Below are 23,955 nucleotides of genomic sequence, written 5' to 3'. Positions count from 1 at the left end.
TGAAAAGAGGGTGCCGTGGGGTTAAGAGAATGAGGAGAGCAAGTGGGAGAGAGAAGAGACAAGAAATTGAATTGGCACTGGGTGTTTACTGGTTCTCGAGAGGTGGGATGTCCTTTGTATAGATTTGCAGTGGGGGCAGCCTGGGGATTGCCCGGGGTCCATGTGTCTATGCAGGAAAGAATACTTCCCCTTGCAGAGACCTGTGAAGGGAGGAGTGGCCCAGTGTGCATGTCTAGGGTAGGAGAGGCCCTGGCAGGAATGCCTAGGAGGAAGGCCCAGTGGCCAGAGGTGCCTCAGAAGAGGGCATGTTAGACTCCGATGGACTTTGTTTTAAAGATGGTTCTATGACTTCGGCAGGTCAGTGTACCTCCAACTGGTTTCCTTGTGTGCACAACAGGGATACTAATAGTGTCCCCCAGGGTTGGTATGAATGAGGTCACATGTGTAGGACTCTTAGCACCGGGCCTGCCTGTTATTAGGAGGTGGATATGTTAGAGAGTGGAGAAAGACCCCAGAATCCTGGCTTATCCGGGTGAGGCTTCCTCTGTGGGCACAGGACAAGTTCTTGAGAAGAGACATGTGAATATTTGTGAGAAGAAGAACACTGTGCTTGGAGCCTAGAAGAAACGGAATGCTTTGGAAAACCGTCCCCGTGTTCCAATTAAGGAGATACTTTTTCATTCTTTTTCCTTTTATCCTGACAACAAAATCCTTTGAGCCCTGTTCTTGCCCCGCTGCAACCCTTCCTTCAAGCTCTGGTAAACAGGGCTGTAGCAAGCCACGTGATCTGTTACTTTCCTTCCTTTGGGCTGCACCTGGTTTGTGCCCAAATGTATTTGTCCTCTGAGAAAGGATCCAGTCAGTTAGCAAGTGGCAGGAGAGTCTCTCCTTCCCTGTGGTTCTACCGGTCCTGGCACAGCCACCAGTAGGGCCCTAGAGGCACCTAGCAGAGCTTGCCCCTGGGGCGGAAAGCCTGCTTGCTGCTCATCCTGGGTTTCCAAACTTCTCTTTGGCTTTGGCTGCAAGGGTCTTCTTGAGTTTGCTATACTCTGGTTTTAGTCTCACCTCTGAGCTTTCACATGTTATTCCAACCCCACGAATGTTTTGTTTTCTCTTTTCTCATCCCTGAGCTTTCACCTATGTATCCTTTAAGGCAAGCCTTCTCTGTTACTTTCTGGGTCCCTGTCTTAATTTCTTCATAGATGTGAACACAATTAGAATTTGCTTTTTGTGTTTTAAGTATTTGTTTAATGTATGTCCGTTTCACTAACCTGAAGGCTTCAGTGAGTTGAGCTTATTCTTAGCTGTACCCCAGGGTCTGGTGTGTAGTGGGCACTCTATGGATAGTTAATATTATTCTAATAAAAATAAGCTTCTATTCTTAGTCTTATTCCGTAGGACACCTCGGGGTGCCTGGGTGGCTCAGTCAGTTAAGCATCAGCCTTCAGCTCAGGTCTTATCCCAGGGTCTTGGGATCAGAGCCCTGTATGGGGCTCCTTGCTCAGTGGGGGACCTGCTTCTCCCTCTCCCTCTGCCTGCTCCCCCCCCCCATTTGTGCTCTCTCTCAAATAAATAAATAAAATCTTTATTTTAAAAAAAAAAAAAAAGGACACCTTCTTAGGATCCTTCCCACCCAGCTCCAGATATTTCAGGACTTATTCCCTAATGAGTCTAAAGGCCACTGTTAGGACTCCTGTTTTCTTAACAGTTCCTTTCCTCCCCACCTTCCATTTCCCCTTCAACTGGGTTGGCTACCCTTTATCTTTTTTTTTAAGATTTTATTTATTTATTTGACACAGAGTGAGCACAAGCAGGGGTAGTGACGAGCAGAGGGAGAAGCAAAGCAGGCTCCCTGTTGAGCAAGGAGCCTGATGTGGGACTCAGTCCCAGAACCCTGGGATCATGACCAGAGCCGAAGGCAGAAGCTCAACCAACTGAACCACCCAGCGCCCCTGGGTACCTTTGTCTTTGTAGCTTTTGTGGAGTGGAAGAGATTCATAAAGAGGGTTGACTGTGCAGATGGGAGTGAATTGGGCCTGACAAAGCATTAATTTGTGCTCTGAGCAGTTTTTAAGATTGTGCCCTAAAGCCTCCCTACACGTCAGAGGATAGCTAGATTGGATTTTAAACTGCTGCATGGAGTACCAGGTGTCTGTAGAGTTGCCCCAGCCCTGGAGTGCAGACTTACGGGTAAGGCCAAGTTGGATACCTTCTTTGACCCTGCCATCTCCTCACTTTAACCCGAGCAGTTGTACTTCCATTGGCTTTGTTTGTTGGGATTCTGTACAACCCAGTCACAGATGCATCACCATTTGAGGGACAAGAGGGCATGTCCTCAGCAGCTGGGGCCACTGATTGCCCAGATAGCTATCCATCTGAAGGTGGTATCATACCTTTTAGCCTTTGGCTACTATATGTAGTAGGGATGACATCATACAGCACTTAAAAGCCACCTCCGGTCCCAAGAAGCACCCTTCTAACTGGCCATTTTTTGTTTTAAGATGTCATGGACAATATTACCAGGCAAAACCAATTCTATGAGAGCCAGGTCATCAAGCAAGAGAACGAGTCTGGCTACGAAAGGAGACCACTGGAAATGGAGCAGCAGCAGGCCTATCGCCCAGGTGGGAAGGCATATCTTTTGAGGGAAATAGAATCTGTATGTGGCCTGTACCCTCTGCCTAAAGCCTGTCTTCCTCTTGGGCAGTCCATTTGGGCTCTGTCACTCTGGCAAGGTTCTTCTGAAGGAGAGAACTTAATCCTGCTCCCAGGTGTTGAGAGAGGGGAGTCTGTGGTATCTGTTTTCAGATGTTAGTATCAGTACCCTGGAGAGTTTAGACTCAGAGGCCATATTTGAGTCTTATTTAAAATCTTAGAATGTAGAATCCAGGAAAGACCTTCTAAATCTAGTCCAGTTGTTCCCATGTTCTGAAGAATGTTGTTCCAGGAGATATCATTAGGGACTTGCCAGGAAAGAGTTCCCTGGCCAGAATACATCTGGAAAATGAAGCACGTGCTATCCCACCCCTGGGAGAATCATTGTACTCAAAGCATTAAAGGCCCTGAAAAGTCCTGAACTGGGAAAAAAACACACACACACACACACACACACAAACCTGTGTCATATTGTTTAAACCCAGGGTTTCCCAAATAAGTTTTTGTAGAACAAGGTTCCCTGTAGTGTCAGTTTGGGACTTGGTAACTGAGTTACCAGATGTAACTCAGTTCTAGCCTCCCATTTTACAGACCGGGGAGATGGCTTGTCTGATGGCAGAGCTGGGGTTAGAACCTGGGAAACTAGTGCCTGGGCCACTGCTATTGGTAATGAGGAGCAGTCCCAACCATTTGTGTCCTATTTTTGGAAAGCACGGTCCCACTGTTGAGTAATGGCAGAGCCAGGACCGCCTCCCAGTCTTGTGTTCCTTTCACTGTGTTGTGGCCCCGGTGCCTTTTCTCAGTGAATCTAGTTGATCGTATCTACTTCCTTTCCCGGCTCATCCGCAAAGTGAAATCCCCAGGCATTTCTTGAGGGTGGCTCAGAATTTTAATTTTAATGTAGGTTAAACTGCAGATTTGTGTCAGGCTCTGTGAGACTTGTAGGATCATTTGGCCCAAGGAGAGTATTTTCTGTGCTGGGACCACGAAGGCTCTCTAAAGATGGGTGAGTGCAGTCCCTGTCCTGGAGGCCCAGGGGCCTTCTCTGTATGTGCCAAAGCTGGGGAGTGATCCCAGGTGGTCTGGGGTTGAGTGCTGCGATGGGGAGATGTGAGAGATCCACAGCATCAGCCATGGGTACTACGTCCAGTTTGCTCTCAAGTAGGTTCTTGGATTTTTACTTCTGAGTCTTGAAGTCTGCCCAAGACTGGGCCTTTCCCATGGTTTACAGTGTGTTATCCCATCCTGACTTTCTGTTTGTGGTGTGACTTAATAAGGCCATCACACCTGTAGGCTTGCTTAAGTGTAGACCCTCTGCACCTGGAGTGATTGAGTCTGGGCTTTGTGGTAGAGTGACTGAAGCCAGTGGAGTTAGCTGTGGGACCACAGTGTCCTGTTCAATTAAGCCTTTAAGAGAGCTTGATTTTATTCAGTACTGAAGTCCTCTATCCCTCCCCCTGAAGCCTGAGAGTTACCTGACTGACGTCTGTCACCTCATCAACTGCCGGTGCTAATGGGCCTAGCTGGCTATCTCTGGCCTCCCTTTACCCTGGCCCCGTTCTCCAGTACAGCCTTCTTGGCTCCTTTGGCGGGCTTCCATTGAACCCAGCAAGCTGCCTGTGCCCAGCCCATCGTCACTGCAGTCAGGATCCTGCCAACATCTGCTGAGGTGAAAGGGACCAGAAAAGCGATAGCTAGGCAGTTCCCAAGTGTCTTGACCATCTGGATTTGTCCTGACAGTAGAAGTGAAGACAGAGATGAAACAAGAAGCACCCTCCAGCTTCCTCCCGCCCGAAGCATCTCAACTCAAGCCAGACAGACAACAATTCCAGAGTCGCAAGAGGCCTTATGAAGAAAACCGGGGACGGGGGTACTTCGAGCACCGAGAGGATAGGAGGTGGGTGTGTGAGGCGATAGTCACCCCTTTTTCAGTAGGTTTTGTGTCCGTAGCCTCGTGCCCACTGAGACCTTTGTACTAATGAATGGGGCAGAGCGCGCCCTGCCCTTACGCCCTCACTCAGCCCTCCCTGCACTCACTGCCAGATTTAGCTTTGCTAAACTTTTGCTCCTTCCCTCAGCTCCTCCCTTCTCATTACCTGCAGGATAAAGTCCAAACGCTTTGCCTTTCACACGTGAGGTGCCAGCCTGCCGTTTCAGTCCTTTGCCTCACCGCCCAGTTACCCTGCACTGTGTCTGTTCTCCATGGCTGCTTAATATCCCTTGTTGGAAAGATTTGTTTCCTGACCCTTCTCCTAAGCACACCCTTCCATCCCTCTGCTCGTTTGTTCATTGTCGCACTCGTGCCCCTTTTGTAAGATGCTTACTCTTGGGCTGGACACTGCGGACATGGAGGATTTGGACAGTGGGTTTTGCCCTCTTTTGTCCCAGTGTAGGGCCTAAGATAGACACATAAGTATGCCACACCCTGTGGGGCCAGTAGGCAGGGTGCACAGGGTGCCTGTGAGTGTCAGATTAGAGGAGGGAGTGGCCACTCTACCCTGGTCATTTTCCTTTCCTGACAAGCTCTCTCCACCCCTCTGCTTAGCCCCAGTCCTCCCCTCCCCTCCTTTGACTTCTGCATGAAGAGTTTTCTGATCACAGAAACTAGGAATGACCATTTCTTCTCTACTCGTCTAGACGGTTGTCTGACACATTTTATTTCCTACTTGTTGGAGTCCATCCTCTCTGGCTTGTGACTCTGAGACAGGGCCTGGGTCTCTTGGCTGTGACTAAAGGAAGGATTTGGAAGTACCTCTTAAGAGCTTCTCCTAGTGCCTCCTGCAGTGCAGAGGTCTAGACTGCCTGCCTGTGGAGAGCAAAGAAGGAATACTTGCTCTGATTTGAGGCTGGCAGGGAAAGCTTTCTAGGATGAAACTTAATCTGTGATGCAGTCCTTCTTTGTCCAGGGCTCTGTGCTTGCCCTAGACTGGCAGGGCTGGAAGGGCACTCACCAGAGGGAAGCCTCCCAGGTAAGCCTTGGGTACTTGATCTGGGCACATGGTGGACAAGGGTCCAGTGTCCCATGCAGGACCCTGGGCATTGGGCCCCATCCTTCTAGTCTCTTTTTATTCTTAAAAGTGGTATTTTAAACATTAGTCCATTTTGGTGTTTTGGTAGGAGAGGAGTCTCATTCATAATTCAGGACACTTGACAGAAAGAGACTGAAAAAAATGGGTCATTTCAAACACTTGCGGATGCAGAGTCTTAGGAAGATGTAGACAGATTGTGATGACTGGGGCTGATCTGAGCCCTTGCATAGTCCCCTTTATGGTCCAGTCCCTTCTGGACTACTGTGTCCTCCAGTTGGTAACTGAGGCCAGTATGGCGGCACATCTCAGCTGGCACAGGGTGTGGCTCAGAATCTGTGTAAGAGGAGAGCCATTGAACAAGCTAGCTAAATGCTTCTGCTGGCCCTTTTGAGCAGAGGGCGCCCTCTCTAGTCCCCATGCCCACTCAAGGAGTCAACAGTCATTGCTCTTGTGGCAAGGGTGTAGGGTGGCTTAGTGCTTTTGCTAACTAATCTCTGTGGGAAGAAACAAATCCAGGAAGCCATTTGGAGGCCACTTGTAAATTCCAACAGAACTTTCATTTCCCTTCCTCTGTGCTCATCCAACCATTCTCATGAGACTTAATGCCTTTCCCCGACAGGGGCCGCTCTCCGCAACCTCCAGCCGAAGAGGATGAAGATGACTTTGATGACACCCTTGTTGCCATCGACACATGTGAGTCCTTGGGGTGCCTATCTGATTCTGCTTTGCAGTCAGTATTGGGAAACTGGGATGTGAGAAACCGGGCTCTAGAGTGAGGGTGCTGGTTTGGGGGCCGAAGATCTCCCAGCTCTACCTGGGATTCTGGGCAGGTCTCACCTTCCCTTCAGGAAGGTATAATCCTGCCCTAATACCTCAGAGAACTTTCAGTAACACTCCTCAGAATGGGTACGAGGGCAGTTTGGAAAACCCCAAACTCCCAGGGAGTTGTCACCTAATAAAGAAGGGAACCTGAGTGCAGCTGGGGAAACTTAACTCTTTGACGACCAGTCCCCAGTTTCCATCTACTGCTCACGTTCCTGGTGAAACTAATGCCACCTTGTCTTCTGAGGCATTAGCCTGGCCCGCCCTACTCTCCGTCCTCCAGTTTCTTTCCACTGGATAAGTGGCTTCCCCTTGACAGTACATCTGAACCCTTGGGGTGGCACTTATAAAAGGCCCTGCCCCTCCTCAGACAAGATCTCAGTGGTAGAACCTGGGAATCTGACTTTAAATGAAGCCAGATTAAGTCTGAACACAGTACTTTTCAACAGAGCAGAACCTTAATGGCAACTCACGTGTTTCTTTACTTAGCTCATATTTATAGAGTAGTGGCTGCAAACTTCGGAAGAGAGACAGACACCTCGTACACAGTCCCTTCTGTCACAGGATCTCAAAGCCCGTATACCCAGAGTAAAGCTAAACTTTTTATTTAAAGTATAGGGTGGCAGTGGTCAGTGAAGCAGTGGCTGATCACATGCCAGATGTACAGATCACAACTCTCAGACTTTATAGAAAAGATGGGGTAGTCAGGAAAGGCTTTCTTGGAGGCCTGACAGGCTCCTTGAAGAGTGGGAAGAGTTGGAGCTCCAGCAGTTGAATGGGAGCCTGCGGTACACCTGGACAGTGGTGCCTGGGAGGCAAGCGTGGGTCCGGTTCAGAGGCTAGTGCAGCTGTTGGCAGCAGAGTCTTGCTCAGGGAAATGGTTAAAATTGTATAGTGTGTGGGATTAGCCTTTTTGTAAAATGCTAAGTCCCTTGAACATAATGAGATACGGTCCTTTCCCTGTTAAATGTATGTTCCCGTAAAGTGCATTTGTGTATGATTTCTGGGGGTTCCTCTGACTGCCATCCTTGGACCCCAGCCACGTGGAGAACTCAGTTCCTGTGCGTGGTGGCTGCATTGGTCCAATGTGGGCCAGCTTGCAATAGTCCAGAGCCTTGCTACCAAATGGGAGAATGGCTAGTCAGTGTGGCTGGTTTCTCATGAACCTGCCCTCATGATGTGTCTGCCTGTGTATTCTTGGTTAACACTCTTAGAGGACTGACCTTTGTCTGTGCCTGCCCTTCTCTTGGATCTTTAAAATATCAGCTAAACTCCCCACTTTTTCCTCCACAGATAACTGCGATCTCCACTTCAAGGTGGCCCGAGACCGGAGTAGTGGCTACCCTCTCACAATTGAGGGCTTTGCCTACCTGTGGTCAGGAGCCCGTGCCAGCTACGGAGTCAGAAGGGGCCGTGTATGCTTCGAGATGAAGGTGAGTGGGAGCAACTGAGGGGTTAGGAACAAAAAACAGGTCCATCTTTTGGGATGAGCCTTTCATCAGCTACTTTGCTCAGAGCCACGATTGCGAAAGAGATTGAGCTTAGACTATGTATTTTCAAGCAAGAGAAGCGTGTTGGACTCTAGAGAACCATGCCATTGCCAAGCACCATATCGGGAGAGCAAGCCAGCCATACATTGCCTCATCAAGCTGATTTTTTCCTTGGTGGGATATTTTTTTTTTCCCTCAGTGGGATTTGACCCAGGTATTATACAGCCAACCTCACTAGGGATAACATGTTTGTTAGAACTGGGAAAAGGAGTTGTTTGGAAGAAAAATGAGCTAGAAAGAATGGAAGTGGACCGTGCCAGTTAAAGTGAGGCCAGAAGGAGAGCTGGACAAAGAGCGTCCTGCCACCAGGTAGAGGCCATCCTCTACCATCGTCTCCCCACAATTCATGTCAGGTTATGTTTAGGGAAACAACACATTCTCATGTTCAACGAAAATTCAGACAGCACAAAAGAGCGTAGGCTTAAAAAAAGAAGTTAGACTCAAACCCTCATAGTCCCTATTCTCTCCAGAAATAACACATGTTAACAGTTTCTTGCATGTCCCTTATAAATCCAAACATGTTTTTTTTCCTTAAACTTGTTTATGACCGTTAGTATTTGCAGAACCGTTAGTATTTGCAGAACAACTAGATACAGTGCCAGGCTCTTTACATGGACATCTCCATTTATCCCTGCCATACATCATGAAATAGGCACTGGTCTCCCCATTTCTTAGAGGGGCGAGCTGACCGAGGGTTATCATATTTGATTAAGTCTGTTGTGATTCACGCATCGTTTTGTGTGCCTGTCAGAGAGAAATACTCGGTTAAACTTCCATAGTGCTTTCTTACCACATCATTTGTAATATTTACCCTGATTGGGACACAGAAAATGTAGAAAATGTGCATCCAGAAGTCCACAGAATAAGTTAACTTTAGAGAAGCCTCCAACTAATATAGCTGTGTATGGTTGTTAGGCAGTCTAAGCTGTAAGGTAAGTCAGAAGGTGCGGTTCATTCTCTCTGCTCCCTGTACTTAGTACTGTGTCTCGATTGACAAGTCCTGTCCCTGCGCCACAGCCGTGCTTCACTGTCCTGCTGCTTCATCTTTTCCGTGGTGCAGACGTGCCATAACATGGCATGCCTTGTTTATTTTTGTTTTTGGCAGCGCCTTACTGATGGGTGGGTGGGGAGAGCTGTTTTTAATACAAACACTGTCACACTGAATATCCTTGTGCGTGTGTCGTGTGGTCACATGTGTACCTATGGGTGCATCTGTAGAGTAAACTAGAAGTTAAATTGCTGGGTTACAGAGCACAACTTTTGCAGTTTTGACAGAGGTTGCTAAATTGCTCTCCAAAGACATGGTGCTAGTTTATCCTTTTACACAAAATATGAGAGTCTCCATTTCCCCTGCAGCATGTTAAAAGTGTCCTGGGATTGAGCCTCGAGTTGGGCTCCTCACTTAATGGGGAGTCTGCTTCTCCCTCTCCCTCTGCCTGCTGCTCCCCCTGCTTGTGTTCTCTGTCTTTCTCTATCAAATAATTAAATACTTATTTTTAAAAAAACCTATATTTTAAAGTGCCTGTCTCTGTGGCCATGTACTTTCCTGAGCCCTTCCACAGGCCCTTCCGAGCGGCCTCAACACCTTTTCCCCACCAGCAAGAGCCACTGCTGATTTTTTAATGCCTTCGTGCTGTCCTCTTGTATTGCCTTATAATCCACGAGCCTCCAAGCATCAGTTCTGAGCCCTCTTATTCTTTGTCCCCAGATCAATGAGGAAATCTCCGTGAAGCACCTTCCTTCTACAGAGCCCGACCCACACGTTGTCCGAATCGGCTGGTCCCTGGACTCCTGCAGCACGCAGCTGGGTAAGGGGAGGGCAGCCTAGCAGTCTGGGTACTAGAACAGGTGCCTCTGTCCCTGGATTCTCAAGCTTCCTAAGCTTCTCTTTCCAGCATGGGACTCGGAGCACAGCTAGCCCAGGGTGGTGCACCTGTCTGTCTTCAGGTGTACAAGACTGTACGGACCACAGTCAGCTGGAAGGACCGCAGTCTTCTTAACTTTTCTATGAAAAATTGCTTCTTCATCTTTTAGGGAAGGGTCCACAGTTCTCTTTAGAAGTTGACCCCCTTCTTTAAAAAATCAGTTGTCTTCTGTCCTCAAACCATGCTGAAAATAAGTTCTTCAAGCCCTGTACATTTGTGTCTGGGGTTTTTTGTCCAGACCCAGAGTAGAAGGGGAAGCCAGGAGCAGGGGGCTGGTTGGCAGAGAGAGGCAGGGGCTGCCAACTGAGGGGTTTTGAATGAAGTTCAGCAGGCCTGAAGTGACACCTCGGTCCAAATGACCGATTTCGATGACCCATGCTGAGACCTTTTGCTTTGGTCATATAAAATTCTGATTATGAAAATAATATGTACTCTTTGTAACAGTTCATGCCATTTGGAGAGGAGGGAATGAAAATCCTCCCAAACCTGTGAGATAAGCGGCGTTAACATTTTTATCTACAGTCTTCTGGACAGTTCTTTTGTTCTTTGTATATCTCAGACTGTGTCACACTATGTGTACTATCTTGTAGCTTGGTTTCTTTTTCCTACTTGATAGATGCTGAGCATATTTTTGTAAGTAGAGCTGTTTGACCACTGCATAATTTTCCATTTTATAGTAGTGTCACTTACTTGTAAATGTTTTGTGGATCATGTAAGTTGATTGCAACTTTTGCAGTTTAACTCTTAAGCTATCCTTGTGTGTAATGATCTGACTGTTCACTTAAGACTGACTGATCCTTAAAAGTAGAAATGCTAAGTCAGGAGTGTGCAGTTTCATTGGGGTACATATTCACACTTTTTAATTCAGGTGCCCATGTCTTCTCGAGTCCTCCCTGTCTCAGTTTTTGGATGTAAGTGGTGGGTAGTTGATACCGGTAAAGGTTCAAAGCCCAGAGCAGTGAGATGTAGCTAGTGTGTAGAAGCACTGGGTCTGGAATTCATGCCTGTTAGAGCCTGCCTTTCTGGTCAAGGCTCTCCATACACCCCTGGTGTCACACAGGGCCCTCGGGATCTCACTCCTCCTCCCATTGCTTCAGTCCCCAGTTCTGTGGGGTGCCTTCCCACAGAAATCCGGCGCCTTCCCTAGCGTGTAAACCTCACGATCTCCAGAAGCAGAACCCAGGCCCTTGCCTGATTTCTGCCCAGAACCCACTGGCACCAAAAATGATGTCATTGGTAGACTCGGCTAAATGTTGAGTGTCATGAGGAAGGTTGTGCCCTTGCATGCATCCCGCCTTTGTCCTAGTTCCTCTCCCTTCCTCCCTCTCTTTCCAGGTTCTCCTTCTGTTTGTGCAGTGGTTCAGGTCAGCTCCCATTCCCAACTTCACACCTAAACCTCCCAAGCCTCCTGAGGGGCTTCCTTTCAGCAGGACCTTCCTCACTTTCCCACCCACCCATCCACCCAAAAGCATCTAATTAGTAAAATGAGTAAAGAAGCTAATTTTTTCTTCAAAAGTTTGTGGCAGCCATAAAGGCTGTTGGGACCATGGCAGGTTTAACCGGCTTTTGCCTGTTTCTTCCATCAGGTGAAGAGCCTTTCTCCTATGGCTATGGAGGCACTGGGAAGAAGTCCACCAATAGCCGGTTTGAGAACTACGGAGACAAGTTTGCAGAGAATGACGTGATTGGCTGCTTTGCAGTGAGTGCCAGCAGCCTGTGGGAGTTGGCGGAACCAGACGTTTGTCCTATCAGCTGGACCTGCAGGCTTCTTTCTCAGAAAACCTCTGTCCGTTATCTGCCCTGTGTCCAGCAGCTTTTGTCACAGCTCTTTGTCTCTTTATCAGATGGAAATGTTGGCTCTCATTTTGGGCAAGATTCTGCCATTCTACCCTTTTTGGTCTTTTGTGCGAAGTTATCACATGGCACCTTGGAAAGGTTTGGGATTGTCATGTGTGTGCAGCCTTTCTCCAGTCTTAGATACCAGAGGGATATTTTCTAAACACACCCAGGAATTTCTTTCCTCCTTGCTTGGAATAGCCTTTCTGCTCTCTTTAAGACAATGCTGTTGGCTCTCGTCCCACTGTGGCACTTCTCTTCCCAAAACATCTCCCTTCCTTCACATCACACTTCTTGAGCCAGGCTTCCTACAGTGCAGTGTCTTCTAGAAGGGCAGGGGTGGATGCTGAACAGAACAAGATAAAGGATGGCTGTCTGTGGTGCAACTTCAGTCCCTGAGAACAATGACTGATACTTGACACAATGGCTGTGGCTCTGGGGCCAGACTCCCTGGACCCAGCTCCTGCTTGTCCACTCACAGCACTGGGCAGCCCCCCTCCCGCACCCCCCACCCCTGTATTTCAGCATGTTCTCTATGAGAGTCTGCTGAGTTGGGTGTTGGGCCATTAAGCCAGTTCATAAGAACACTTCTAACAATGCCTGGAGCAGAGTAAGTGCTCAGTAAATACTACTTAACGCTGTTACGGTTAGGAGCTCTAGATGTTGTCAGGTGTGCCTTGAGACCTCAGGTGAGGTGGCTACCCGGGTGCTTCCTCTTGGTCTTGTTCTCCTCCCCCACCCTTGTTTGTACCCATGGACTCTTTTTTTCCCTTTCACTCTCACAGGAAGATGATTTCAAACTCAAAATCCTTAAGAAACCTCAGTCTTGCCCAGATTCTAACATTCACCAATTTGCTTTTATCATTTCTCAAACATAGAGGTGTCTGTATCTGATTGGTATCTGGTCCACTGGAGAGTAGGGTGCCTACGTCATGTTTTTGGTTTTTAGTCCTTTAGCCTGCATTTTGTAAGAATAAAACTGCAGTCTTAACCACAGCACAGTTATCGAATTTAACATTGATATAATACTATTATCTCCTCCACAGTCACATTTAAATTTTGTCAGTTGTCCCAGCAGTATCCTTTAGAGCAATTTTGTTATGGTCCAGGGTTATGGATTGCATTCTCTTGTCAGGGCTCTTTTTAAGATTTTATTTATTTTTTAACAGACAGAGATCACAAAGAGGCAGAGAGACAGGCAGAGAGAGGAGGAAGCAGGCTTCCTGCTGAGCAGAGAGCTTGATACGGGGCTTGATCGCAGGATCCTGGGATCATGACCTGAGCCGAAGGCAGAGGCTTTAACCCACTGAGCCACCCAGGCGCCCTCTTGTCAGGGCTCTTTAGTGTGAAATAAGTTTCCCAGCCTTCTCTGGTTTTTCCTGACCTTCTTATCTTTTTAATAAGAAACATGTTTTCTTGGGGCGCCTGGGTGGCTCAGTGGGTTAAAGCCTCTGCCTTCAGCTCAGGTCATGATCCCAGGGTCCTGGGATCGAGTCCCGCATCAGGCTCTCTGCTCATCAGGGAGCCTGCTTCCTCTCTCTCTGCCTGCCTCTCTGCCAAATAAATAAAATCTTAAAAAATAAAATGTTTTCTTAATCAAAAATTCATCACATTTATGCTCTACGAACTGCTCTAAACTTTATATTTTAATTTCCCATTTAACAGTTAATCTTGGCTGTCTTTTCTTCTTCACACAAATAATGTAGATTTAGCTCAGTTAAAAACATTTCTGAATAGTTAAGGAATTCATCTGGTTTCCAAAGATATCAAGAGAGATAATATCAGAAGATGCGCAGTGCAAAGTCTCCTGTAGGCCTTCCCCCTCCACTCGTGGTCACATATGCTCCCAGCACACAGGAATCCCCGGTCCTCGGGATTTCTTCATCCAAATACAAGAAAGATGATGATCATGTCCCTTTTACAGAAGAGGTAGCAACAGCACCCGTGTTGTTTCATGTTGGTTTTTGTTTAATTATTTATCTTAGAGATTTTTGCTGTCATTACCTAGAGTTTTGGTTCTTGCACATAGTCTGCAGTCGTGTGCACCTGCCGTGTTCATATGTTCAGTTCTCTGTTAGTGGACATTTGCTTAGTGTGTCCCCTTTTCATCTGGTGGCTGCCTCGTACTCTGATGCAGGCATCAGTTTACCTGGCTGTTCATTTAGCCGATCTCCTGTCGATGGCTCAGGAAGCGGTCTGCTGGGGTAGTCGATGCTGCAGTGATGGCTTGTCCTGTCCCCATGTACCACAGTATCTTGGGGTTATTTTTGTGTTTCCACACTTGGATCTCCTGGGTCTCCCACTTCCCCAGTGGAGCACAGTTGGCAGTGCTGGGCTAAGTGATTGGCACCACATCCATCTCTGCATTCTTGTGAGAATCTACATGTAGTGTTTTTTCCTGAAAGTGCAATTTCTAGGTCTGAGATGGGGTTTTTGTTTGTTTGTTTGTTTTGGTTTTTTAAGATTTTATTTATTTATTTGACAGAGACAAAGCAAGAGAGGGAACACAGGCAGGGGGAGTGGGAGAAGGAAAGTGGGGCTTCCCGCAGAGCGGGGAGCCTGATGTGGGACTTGATCTCAGGACCCTGGGATCATGACCTGAATTGAAGGCAGCCGCTTAACGACTGAGCCACCCAGACACCATCAGAGGTGCATTTTAAAGTTTCCGTTGCTGCCACCAAGACCGCGCTCCAGAGAGGCTGTGGCACCTTAACACATCCTCAGTGTATGGCAGCATCCCCTGGATTCTATCCCATTGGAGCATGAGGCTCTGTGAGCGTGTGCTAGGGCATAACTACAGGCCTTGACTCCTGCTGCAACTAGATCATTCAGCCAGGAACCCCATTCCTTCTGTTTTTAAGATCCCATTCACAGTTTCCTTTTTTCAAAGGGTGCCATAACTTTTTAGAAGGCTTGGGGTGATGGATTGGAGGAGATGTGAAGACTAGGAGCCCGAGGGAAGCTTGGGGGAGCCCGTTTGTGTTAGATCCCAAGTTCTCAACATTCACAGAAGAGGATACAATGGCTGTCAGGCAGCGAGAACCATAGAACCCATTTCAGTAGACCATAAGGAATATTGTGCTTGGAGCCTTACAGAAGACTGATGATAACACCGGGCATGATGAATTTGGGATTCGAGACCCTGGACCGGCACCAGGGTGCTTTAGCAGGACTGACAGGACCACCTTTGCCTCTTGGACAGATGACCCCATGGGTGGTGGATTTGTCAGTTGAGGGTGCTGGTTTCTGTACAATATAGTAAGCTCCCCGAGTGAGGCCGTTGGTCGTAAGGAAGACTGACCCCCGGGATGCTCATCTCCATGTGAGAGAGTAAAGGTGACCTCGGCCACTCTTGTTCACATGAGCAGGGATTGGGCAGGAGTCCCTTTGCCAGATGTTTGGGTATCTGCCCTGCATGATCTTGACCTCTGCGGGCATTTAGAGATGAACAGATAACGACCATATTGAGCTTTGTCCTGTGAGTGCTGAGGACACTGGTGAGGAAGCTACTTAGAGAAAGGGATTCTCGTCACTTCTTAAAGGACAGGTTCCAAGGTGTTCTCCCCACTCCAGAGGAAAAGAATACGAGGTTTTGTACTTTTATCAGGAACCTCACCTTGTGCTTTGCTTCAGGCTGCCATCTGATCCCACATTTTGAGTCTCCCTTAAATGTAAACCTTTGCTTTGCACCCAGAATGATCTGAAGTGGCTTTGACCAAGCCCTTCCCCTGTTTGAAACAAGTCAGGGGCTCTGCTCTGCCATCAGCATGGAGTCCAAACTCCCCAGGTGACAGAGAGCCCCTCACAACACAGGACAGGGACCATGTCTCCCCACGGTGCTTGGCATCTCGGACTCATCATTCCCATTAACCCACTTAGTCCGGTTTGCAGCATAGTCTTGTCATGGCCCCCCTTGTGTGATAAGGAAACTGTAGATGAACTTCAAGGTCACACGGTTAGTAAATAGCAGAGTTGAAGCAGTCTGCCTTCCCAGACGGTCTTAACCACTGAGCTCCAGCTGGTCCATAGGAATGGGGTTTGAATAGGGTTTGAATGGACAAGCACGCCTGGCTCTCCCGCCGCACCTGAAGTTCCTTCTTCCTCATCTTGTGTGCTTCAGCCAGACTGACCCTTTGTTCTCTCCCCATTGGATTTGTACACAAACAACACTGCTCTGTAGGACTCTTTCCTCCCCCCGAAGACCTGGCTTGTTTCCATGTATTGTTCAGGACTTGGCTTGCAGGTCCCCTCCTCAGAGAATCTTGCTCCTGGGTAGGTACTCTTACTAAATTAGGATAGTGTCCTTGTCTGATGCCTCACCAGGCCCCGTGCTCCAACAGGCCTGGATCACTGACAGATCTATGCCCCAGCAAGAGCAGGAGCTGCTGAACACGTGTTAAACGAATGAAAGCATTTGTAGAGCTGGGCTTCACTCGAGAATCCCTGCTGTGGCTTTCCTTCCATCTGTTCTCTTTGCAGACTACTCTTGCTAGGCTTGAGGACAGACAGAATCGCCTTTTCTGTCAACATTTGTCTTAGGCACAAGACTTGGAGCTTCCTAAAATGACACGTGTCACATCCCCCAGCTTTGGGATTTGGGGACAAGAAGGGCTTTGGCCGCACCTTCTCAGCTGTTCCCTGGCGCCTTCTCCTGTATCTGCTGGCGGGTGGTGTGGGGGGACACTTAAATGTGGGAAGGCGGCTGTATTTCCACTCCCCATATCTGCTTCCTCCTAGCTTTGCTCTTCCTAGTGTTATGTCTGAAGCTAAGCATTGGCAGTTATCTTCCTTTGGCTCTTTCTCCTAGGACTTTGAATGTGGAAATGATGTGGAACTCTCTTTCACCAAGAATGGGAAGTGGATGGGCATTGCCTTCCGGATCCAGAAGGAAGCCTTGGGCGGTCAGGCTCTCTACCCTCATGTCCTGGTGAAGAATTGTGCGGTGGAGTTCAACTTCGGGCAGCGGGCAGAGCCCTACTGTTCCGTCCTCCCAGGCTTTACCTTTATCCAGCACCTTCCCCTGAGTGAGCGGACCCGGGGCACCGTTGGACCAAAGAGCAAGGCAGAGTGTGAGGTGAGTGGGCCTGGAAGACCGCAATGGAGGCTACCTCTCCAGAGCCACGTTGGTGCCAAGGCAGAGGGGAGACACTGCAGCCAGGTGGTGAGAGCATAACTCAGGAAGGGAGTAACCTTGGGGTTGGGTGGGGGACTACTTCCTCTAGGCTTCCCAGGGCTGGGAGAGAGAGGAGAGGGGAGCCATGGTGTGGCTTGCACGGAGGAGGGAGAGGCTGAGGTGAGAGACCTAAGTCTTGGAAAGGTTCCCAAAGAAAGTGTTATGTGGCTTCTTCCACATGGCTCCTTCAGGGAGGGTAAGACCGTCTGATGAACAAAAATGACAAGAGATCTTGGGGGTGATTTGGCTGCAGAAGCTCTACCAGGGAGCTTTGCTCTCAAAATGATGGTTTTTCAGATACAAAAGTGATTTTTATGCTTATTCCTAAAAAACTGAACACGAAAGTTAATTTCTCATAATTCCACTATCTGCAAGTAAGTTCACCAGTAAAGTTTTTGAGCTTAGGCTGTCTATCTTTTTTGCTGTGCTGGGTGCCTGTTTTGTACACACAAACTTATAATTTGAGATGATAAAGTATAAGCATTTTGATATCTACCCTTTTCATTCAACATTATTTTGTGAGCTTTAGCCAACTACATGAAACCCTATTTTTAAACCCATTTTTAATGGCCTGACAAACGAACTGCTCCCCTCTTGGTGTAGGTATTTAGGTTGTATCTAGTGTTTGCCAGATTCTGAATGTACTAAAATATCGTGTTTGTCCTCATGCGTATAGTCTGCCCCCTTCTCGGCCTCCAGGAGGGTTGTACCACTTCTCCTGGCCGCTATGTGCACCATTCTCAGTGCGTGACCCTGTCCGGGGTTTTCCCTGTCAGAAGCCACTTAATCCTGCCTGAACCAAAGTGTAAATATTCACAAGAACAGCACTTGATTTTGTGCTCACCCCATGCAAGGCCATCTGTTAAGACTCTGACAGCCCTCATGTCTTTGAATCTCAACAACAGCACTGTGTAGATGCAGTTACTGCTGCTGTTTTCTGGAGGCAGCCATGAGGTTGGGTTACCCTTGAGGTTACCAGTGAGTGAGGGTGGTGCCAGGCCTCCATGCCACCTACTGCTACTACTTCAGTGTCCCTCTTTGTCCCATTCTTATAGATTTTGATGATGGTGGGCCTGCCTGCTGCCGGTAAGACCACGTGGGCCATCAAACATGCAGCTTCCAACCCCTCCAAGAAGTACAACATTCTGGGTACCAATGCCATCATGGATAAAATGCGGGTAAGGATGGCCCCTGGTCACTACATATATACCCCTTCCCACCCCCCGTTCCAGTGCTGCCCTGCAGCCAGGACCACCCACCCCTTCACCACCCTCTGCCCACAGGTGATGGGCCTACGCCGGCAGCGAAACTATGCCGGCCGCTGGGATGTCCTCATCCAGCAGGCCACCCAGTGCCTCAACCGCCTCATCCAGATCGCCGCCCGCAAGAAACGCAACTATATCCTAGATCAGGTACTTGCTGGTGACTGTCCTGCCCCAGGAAAGGAAAGGGGCCTGTTGGGTGCCTGGTACTTTTATTTTTTTCCCCAGAATACTTGACTGCAGTGCTGATCATCATGTATGGTCCCAGACTCTTGGCATAGTTCTTTGAGTCCAGTCGGTGGGTGGGGTCTGGGGCATGATCCAGATGTAACTCAGGCTCTCAGCAGCCCAAAAGAACATCATCAGGTGATAGCTATTTAGTGAGATGGGAGGGACATGGATTTCTGAGCTGGACAAACCTGGGCTTGAGTCCGAGCTCTGCCACTTCCTAGCTGCATGCCTGTGGGCAGGTGACCTCATCCTCCAAATCTTGGTCTCCTGGTGTGTAAGAGGGAGATTGTAATGGTGCCCTCATAGCACACGGTCTGGTGTATCGTAGCTGGAGATTGTTAATTACTCTACGAAACAGGTACGTCCCAGCTTCTTTTAGCATGTTTTTATGACTGTCCACTACATACCTAGTCACATATTGTGTGCCAGTTAAGAGGAAGGCTGTTAGCATCAGGTGATCTGGGAACCTTTGAAATTAACCAGAATTTTGTATGCAGGCACAGATACGTCCTTTAAAAAAAAACAAAAACCAAGCCACTGGACAGTTTTGAGTTAGGATAGGAAGATCATCCGTCGTTTTCAGTATTCTCAAAAGGATGAATGAGCCAAACATGGTTAAGGATGGATTCCTGTCTCAGAGTAACAAGTTCCTCATGTTTACCGCCTGTGAGACATCATTCTGGACATTGTCCTGAAGGCTTTCTCATGTAGCTGACCCCATAATGGTGGATCTGTGAATAAGTCTCTGCTGCCCTTAGCCTTGCCCTTGTGCTCTCTTAAAAATCTGAGTGCAGATGTGTGAGCTGTGGCACCCCTCTCCTGGAAGCCTTACCAGCATGTCTTCCATGTGCATAGCCCACGGATCCCTTGAGTTCAGAGTTCCGTGAGGGCAGAGCTGGTGGTGGTGGCAGGCTTGTCAGAAAAGTGGTTGGAAACCAGGGAACCAAGTTGGCTTCGCATAGGAGTGAGCATTTTATACAAAACAATTGAGGGATGCCTGGGTGGCTCAGTTGGTTAGGCGGCTGCCTTTGGCTCAGGTCATGATCCCAGCATCCCACATCAGGCTCCTTGCTCGACAGAGAGCTTGCTTCTCCCTCTGCCTCTGCTGCCACTCTGCCTGCCTGTGCTCGCTCGCTCGCTCGCTCTCTCTCTGGCAAATAAATAAATAAAATCTTTTTAAAAAAAAAACAACAATTGAGTAGGAGCTCCCAGACTGGTGGACAGTGGAGGTTGGGGAAGAGTGGTGTGCTCAGAGAGCACAGGATCTCTGTGCCCTTCTGTATATGTTGCCCGAAGCTGCTTTTCCATGTGGCTGTTCTGGAGTTATATCCTTTTCATAATAAACCAGTAAGCTGCTGTTTATAGTGGAACAAATGAGGCCTCATAGTCAACATTTAAAAGAGTGCATAAGATGGCACTAGTTCTTTTTTTTTTTTTTTTTAAGATTTTATTTATTTATTTGCAGAGACAGCGAGAGAGGGAACACAAATGGGGAGTGGGAAAGGGAGAAGAAGGCCTCCCACCAAGCAGGGAACCTGACACGGGACTTGATCCCAGGACTATGGGATCATGACCCAAGCCGAAGGCAGACGCCTAACAACTGAGCCACCCAGGCGCTCCTAGTTCTTTCCTTTCTTAATGATTTTTTTTTTTTAGTTTTTTTTTATTTCTTACAGAGAGAGGAGGCACACGAGTTGGGGGAGGGGTAGAGGGAGGAAGAGAGAGAGAAGCCGACTCCCCTCTGGGTGCCGAGCACAATGCAATGTGGGGATTGATCTCATGACTCTGAGATCATGAACTGAACTGATGTCAAGTCAAATGCTAAACGAACCAAGCCACCCAGGTGCCCTAAGAAGAAATTAGTCCTTAAAGACAAAAAGAAAAAAAGCTATTTGCTGTTGATAGTTTTATGATGGACAAATTAAAGGATCTTGCCAAGCAGTTAAGTGTTGAGAGTGGAAATGTGTGGCCTGTTGATGAAACAGCATGCTACGAAAACTAAATATTGGCCGAGGCTGTGCCATGCTTTTGGTGTCCTTACGTAATGACAGAGATGTGAGATGGGCTGGTGGACCTGAAAAGGTGTATTTTCATCCAGTGAGCAATGCTGCAGTCATAGGATTGAGCCCTGAAGACTCGAATTTGTAAAGAATACAGGACATGATCTCATAATACTAAACTTTGATAAGATAACTCACTGAGGGGCGCCTGGGTGGCTCAGTGGATTAAAGCCTCTGCCTTCAGCTCGGGTCATGATCTCGGGGTCCTGGGATCGAGGCCCCCATCGGGCTCTCTGCTCAGCGGGGAACCTGCTTTCCCCTCTCTCTGCCTGCTTGTGATCGCTTTTTGTCAAATAAATAAACTAACTCTTAAAAAAAAAGATAACTCACTGAACTAATTAAAAAGGAAAAAAAAAACCCACAGTTGAGAACAAGATAGTCTAAGAGCCACCCAGAGTTATTGCCACAGCACAGCCCCATTCATGATGCATACAGCCAACCTCCCCCTTTAAAAAACTTTTTAAAATTTTTCTTTCTTCCTTCCTTTTTTTTTTTTTTTTTTTTTTTTTTTAAGATTTTATTCTTGGGCACCTGGGTGGCTCAGTCAATTAAGCATCTGCCTTCAGCTTATGTCATGATCCTAGGGTTCTGGGATCAAGTTCCACATCAGGTTCTGCTCAGGTGGGAGCCTGCTTCTTTCTACCTCTCCCACTGTGCCTCCTACTTATATGTGTGTGCATGTGTGCTTTCTCTCTCTCCAATAAATAAAATCTTAAAAAAAAAATAAAGATTATATTATTAATCTTTGTATCCAGTGTGGGGTCAGACTTCTAACCCCATGATCGAGAATCGTGTGGTCTACCAACTGAGCCAGCCAGGCATCCCAAAGACTTTATCTTTTAAATAAGCTTCACTTTGCCCCATTCTTCTTGTCAGGGCATTTTGAAATTAGAGTCTGACTTGGTCTCAATGGGACTCTGGGTCCTGAAAAGTAGAGAGCAGTAGTGTTTTCATACCCTGAGGTTTCCTTGCTTAGATACCAAGATACTGTAGATACTTAGACACTTAGATAACTTAAATACTTAGATACCTAGATATCTGCCTTCTCTGCCCCCAGTTTGCTGGTTAAATGATCTGTAAAACCCATTTCAAATATGTGGCCCAGTGAAGAAGAATTATAGTCCTAGGGATAAATGGTCTTGACATCTGTGTTCAGCATCTCTGAGTGGGCTATCCCTAGAAGTCAGGCCCCCAACCTGTGAGCCAGGCACAGAACAGCTGAGCTCTGTGAAGACTCACTTGTGGCCTTCTCAGCTTGTGCTGGCTTATTCAGGGACAGGGTCCAGGGCTGTACTAGGTATACCTGTGTTCTTTAGGGCTGCTGGTCTCCTAGTAGAGGGACCTGCTTGTCAGGCCCAGTGACCCAAGCCAACAGGGAGGCAAATAACTTAAACTCTGAAGGAGGGGGTGGGGAGGGTTCTCACATTAACCACAGATTGGAGGATTGACTTGGAGCCTGAAGCTATAGGTTATTCAGGCCCAGGACAAGGTCTAAGGCCAGTGGTTTGACCTCTTTTGTGTTAAGCCCCAAAAGTGGGTTCCAGAAAAGCCTGGAAGTAGGATATAAGATTCAGAGCAGACCCCTGACTAGATGCGGGCACTTTCCACTCCACCAGCTTTAACAGTGATAAGGGGTAAGTTGATGCATAGCTGTCTCCTGAGCTAGATAGAACTCCCAAAGCAGAAACAGTGCGTCAGGCAAAGATCCTGCAGTCCCAGGGTCTCAGCTCAGGTCTCTGCTCCCTTTTTCCTTTGATTTTTCCTGAGTGGTCAGACTTCCCTGCATTTGGCTCTCCTGTGTAGGTTGGCCTCAGAAATGCTCATCTTTGAGTGGGAAGGAAAAAGAGGCTATATGAGCCAGGATTCTGCCTTCATCCAGGATCCCGGCTTCTCTCCCAGAATGTGTTTCATTAAGCACACGCTCTTAGGTGTGTAGGGACCTGGACTACATTTAGTGATGACTTGAGTCCTCTTGAGATCATGGGGGTGTTACAGCTGTGGGACATCTGAGGAAGGCAAGGAGCAAAGTGGACCAGAGGGGAAGCTGAGGCCTCATTTGGGAAAGGAACCTATTTGAAGTTTGCAGTTGCTTTATTGGTAGAACAGGCCTCTGCTGACTTCCCAGAAAGTCACAGCCAAGAATGGTGGGGGCCATGGTGGAAAATTAGGAAAACTTTCTGGAGGTGGGGTGCCTGGCCAGAACATGGACAATGATAAAAGGAATTGAGACTTTGTCCTGAGGGCGGTGGTGAACCATGGTCATGTTTTCATCAGGGAGGAACAGGGCTCACTTCGCCTGGCTGGTGAAAGGTTGAAGAGAAAGGGGAACAGAGGTTGCATCACTTCAAGTGCTCTTTGGGATTCTTGCTTATCTGTGGAAAGCCTCTGGAATGAGGTGCTGCTTGGCCTGCCCCTGGCCTACGACAGGCTTCGAGACAGGACAGGAGCAGGATCTGTCCTGGAGGCCTTGAGAAGGCCTCTGCAGGGCCCTCTGTGAGGCCCCCAAACCACCCCCAGAGTCGGGACTGCAGGCTAGGAGTTCCCCTTCGGGCTCTAACAACCCAGAGCAGGCCAGGCAGTAATGATAAGCAGGGCTGGATGTGACAGTGTTGCCAACCGCGCCTCAGTCTGCAGAACGTGTGGTGATTGTCCTGCTTTGGGTACCTGTTGACGAGTGCCCTGCCTTTGCATGAGTCAGAAACCTAGAGCCAAGAGTAGAGGCACAGAGTAAACCGCCTCTTGTTGGCAGGCGGTGGAGGGGGAGGTGTTTCTCTTCTCCACCTTCCCCACCCTCAGAGCCTCGGCCTGTCCCGCTGTTAACACTCCAGCTAGTTCTCTTGCCGCATGTGTGGTTCCTTCCACTGGGTTTACCTCGCTCCTCGTCCAGAGTGTGCTCTTTTGTCATTGGCTTTAAATGTGCTCCTCTGGGGTCCAGCCAGGTTTCTCTCCCCACCAGCTTGACCCTGATGAGCTCTGGGCAGGGGACAGTGGGACTCTCAGAGAACTCAGGCTGGGAGCAGCCTACTGTTTTACTCCCTCAGTCCCACGGACCATCACACACCAGAACTACCCACATAGCTTCTTGGAGAAACCTAACTCCTGTCCTTTGGTGCACATTGCTAGGGACTGGGGATAGCCAGGAAGCCAAGGAACACAGACAACCCCAGACCTTCTTAGAGTCAGCATCTTCAAGCAGGGTGGGACTGGGAGAAGCAGGAGCAGGGCAGAGGGATCCCACACAGCTGGAAAAGCTGACCTAGCTGTTGTGCTGGTCTCCTAGCAACAGCTGCCAGCAGCCCCCAGTGACCAGAGCAATGCTGGGCCGACCTAAGGGCTCTGACCTCACTGTGTTTGCTGTAGCAACAACCTCGAGCAGTGAACTCCCTTTTCTCCAGGAAGCCAAGCATTTGCA

General features: G+C 48.3%; 1 protein-coding gene across 5 annotated transcripts in view; it reads left to right on the top strand.

The window, feature by feature from the left end:
- The window catches only part of HNRNPUL1 (heterogeneous nuclear ribonucleoprotein U like 1), a 37,184-nt gene that overhangs the window by 3,425 nt on the left and 9,804 nt on the right, over positions 1-23,955 (top strand). For 3 of the 5 annotated variants that reach the window (XM_059383259.1, XM_059383255.1, XM_059383258.1), the window contains exons 2-10: positions 2,502-2,624; positions 4,396-4,552; positions 6,304-6,377; positions 7,800-7,939; positions 9,765-9,864; positions 11,568-11,680; positions 16,625-16,891; positions 18,046-18,168; positions 18,274-18,402. In XM_059383259.1, coding sequence (XP_059239242.1) covers positions 2,507-2,624; positions 4,396-4,552; positions 6,304-6,377; positions 7,800-7,939; positions 9,765-9,864; positions 11,568-11,680; positions 16,625-16,891; positions 18,046-18,168; positions 18,274-18,402 — 1,221 coding nt within the window. In that variant the 5' untranslated portion in view covers positions 2,502-2,506. The remainder of the gene's footprint in view (positions 1-2,501; positions 2,625-4,395; positions 4,553-6,303; positions 6,378-7,799; positions 7,940-9,764; positions 9,865-11,567; positions 11,681-16,624; positions 16,892-18,045; positions 18,169-18,273; positions 18,403-23,955) is intronic. The other 2 variants (XM_059383257.1, XM_059383260.1) reach the window with 2 other exon arrangements.

The sequence above is a fragment of the Mustela nigripes genome, chromosome 17 (assembly GCF_022355385.1).
Source record: "Mustela nigripes isolate SB6536 chromosome 17, MUSNIG.SB6536, whole genome shotgun sequence".
Taxonomy (NCBI): Eukaryota; Metazoa; Chordata; class Mammalia; order Carnivora; family Mustelidae; genus Mustela; species Mustela nigripes.
Note: the sequence above shows the minus strand (reverse complement) of the source record. Positions and strands in the feature narration are given on the sequence as shown.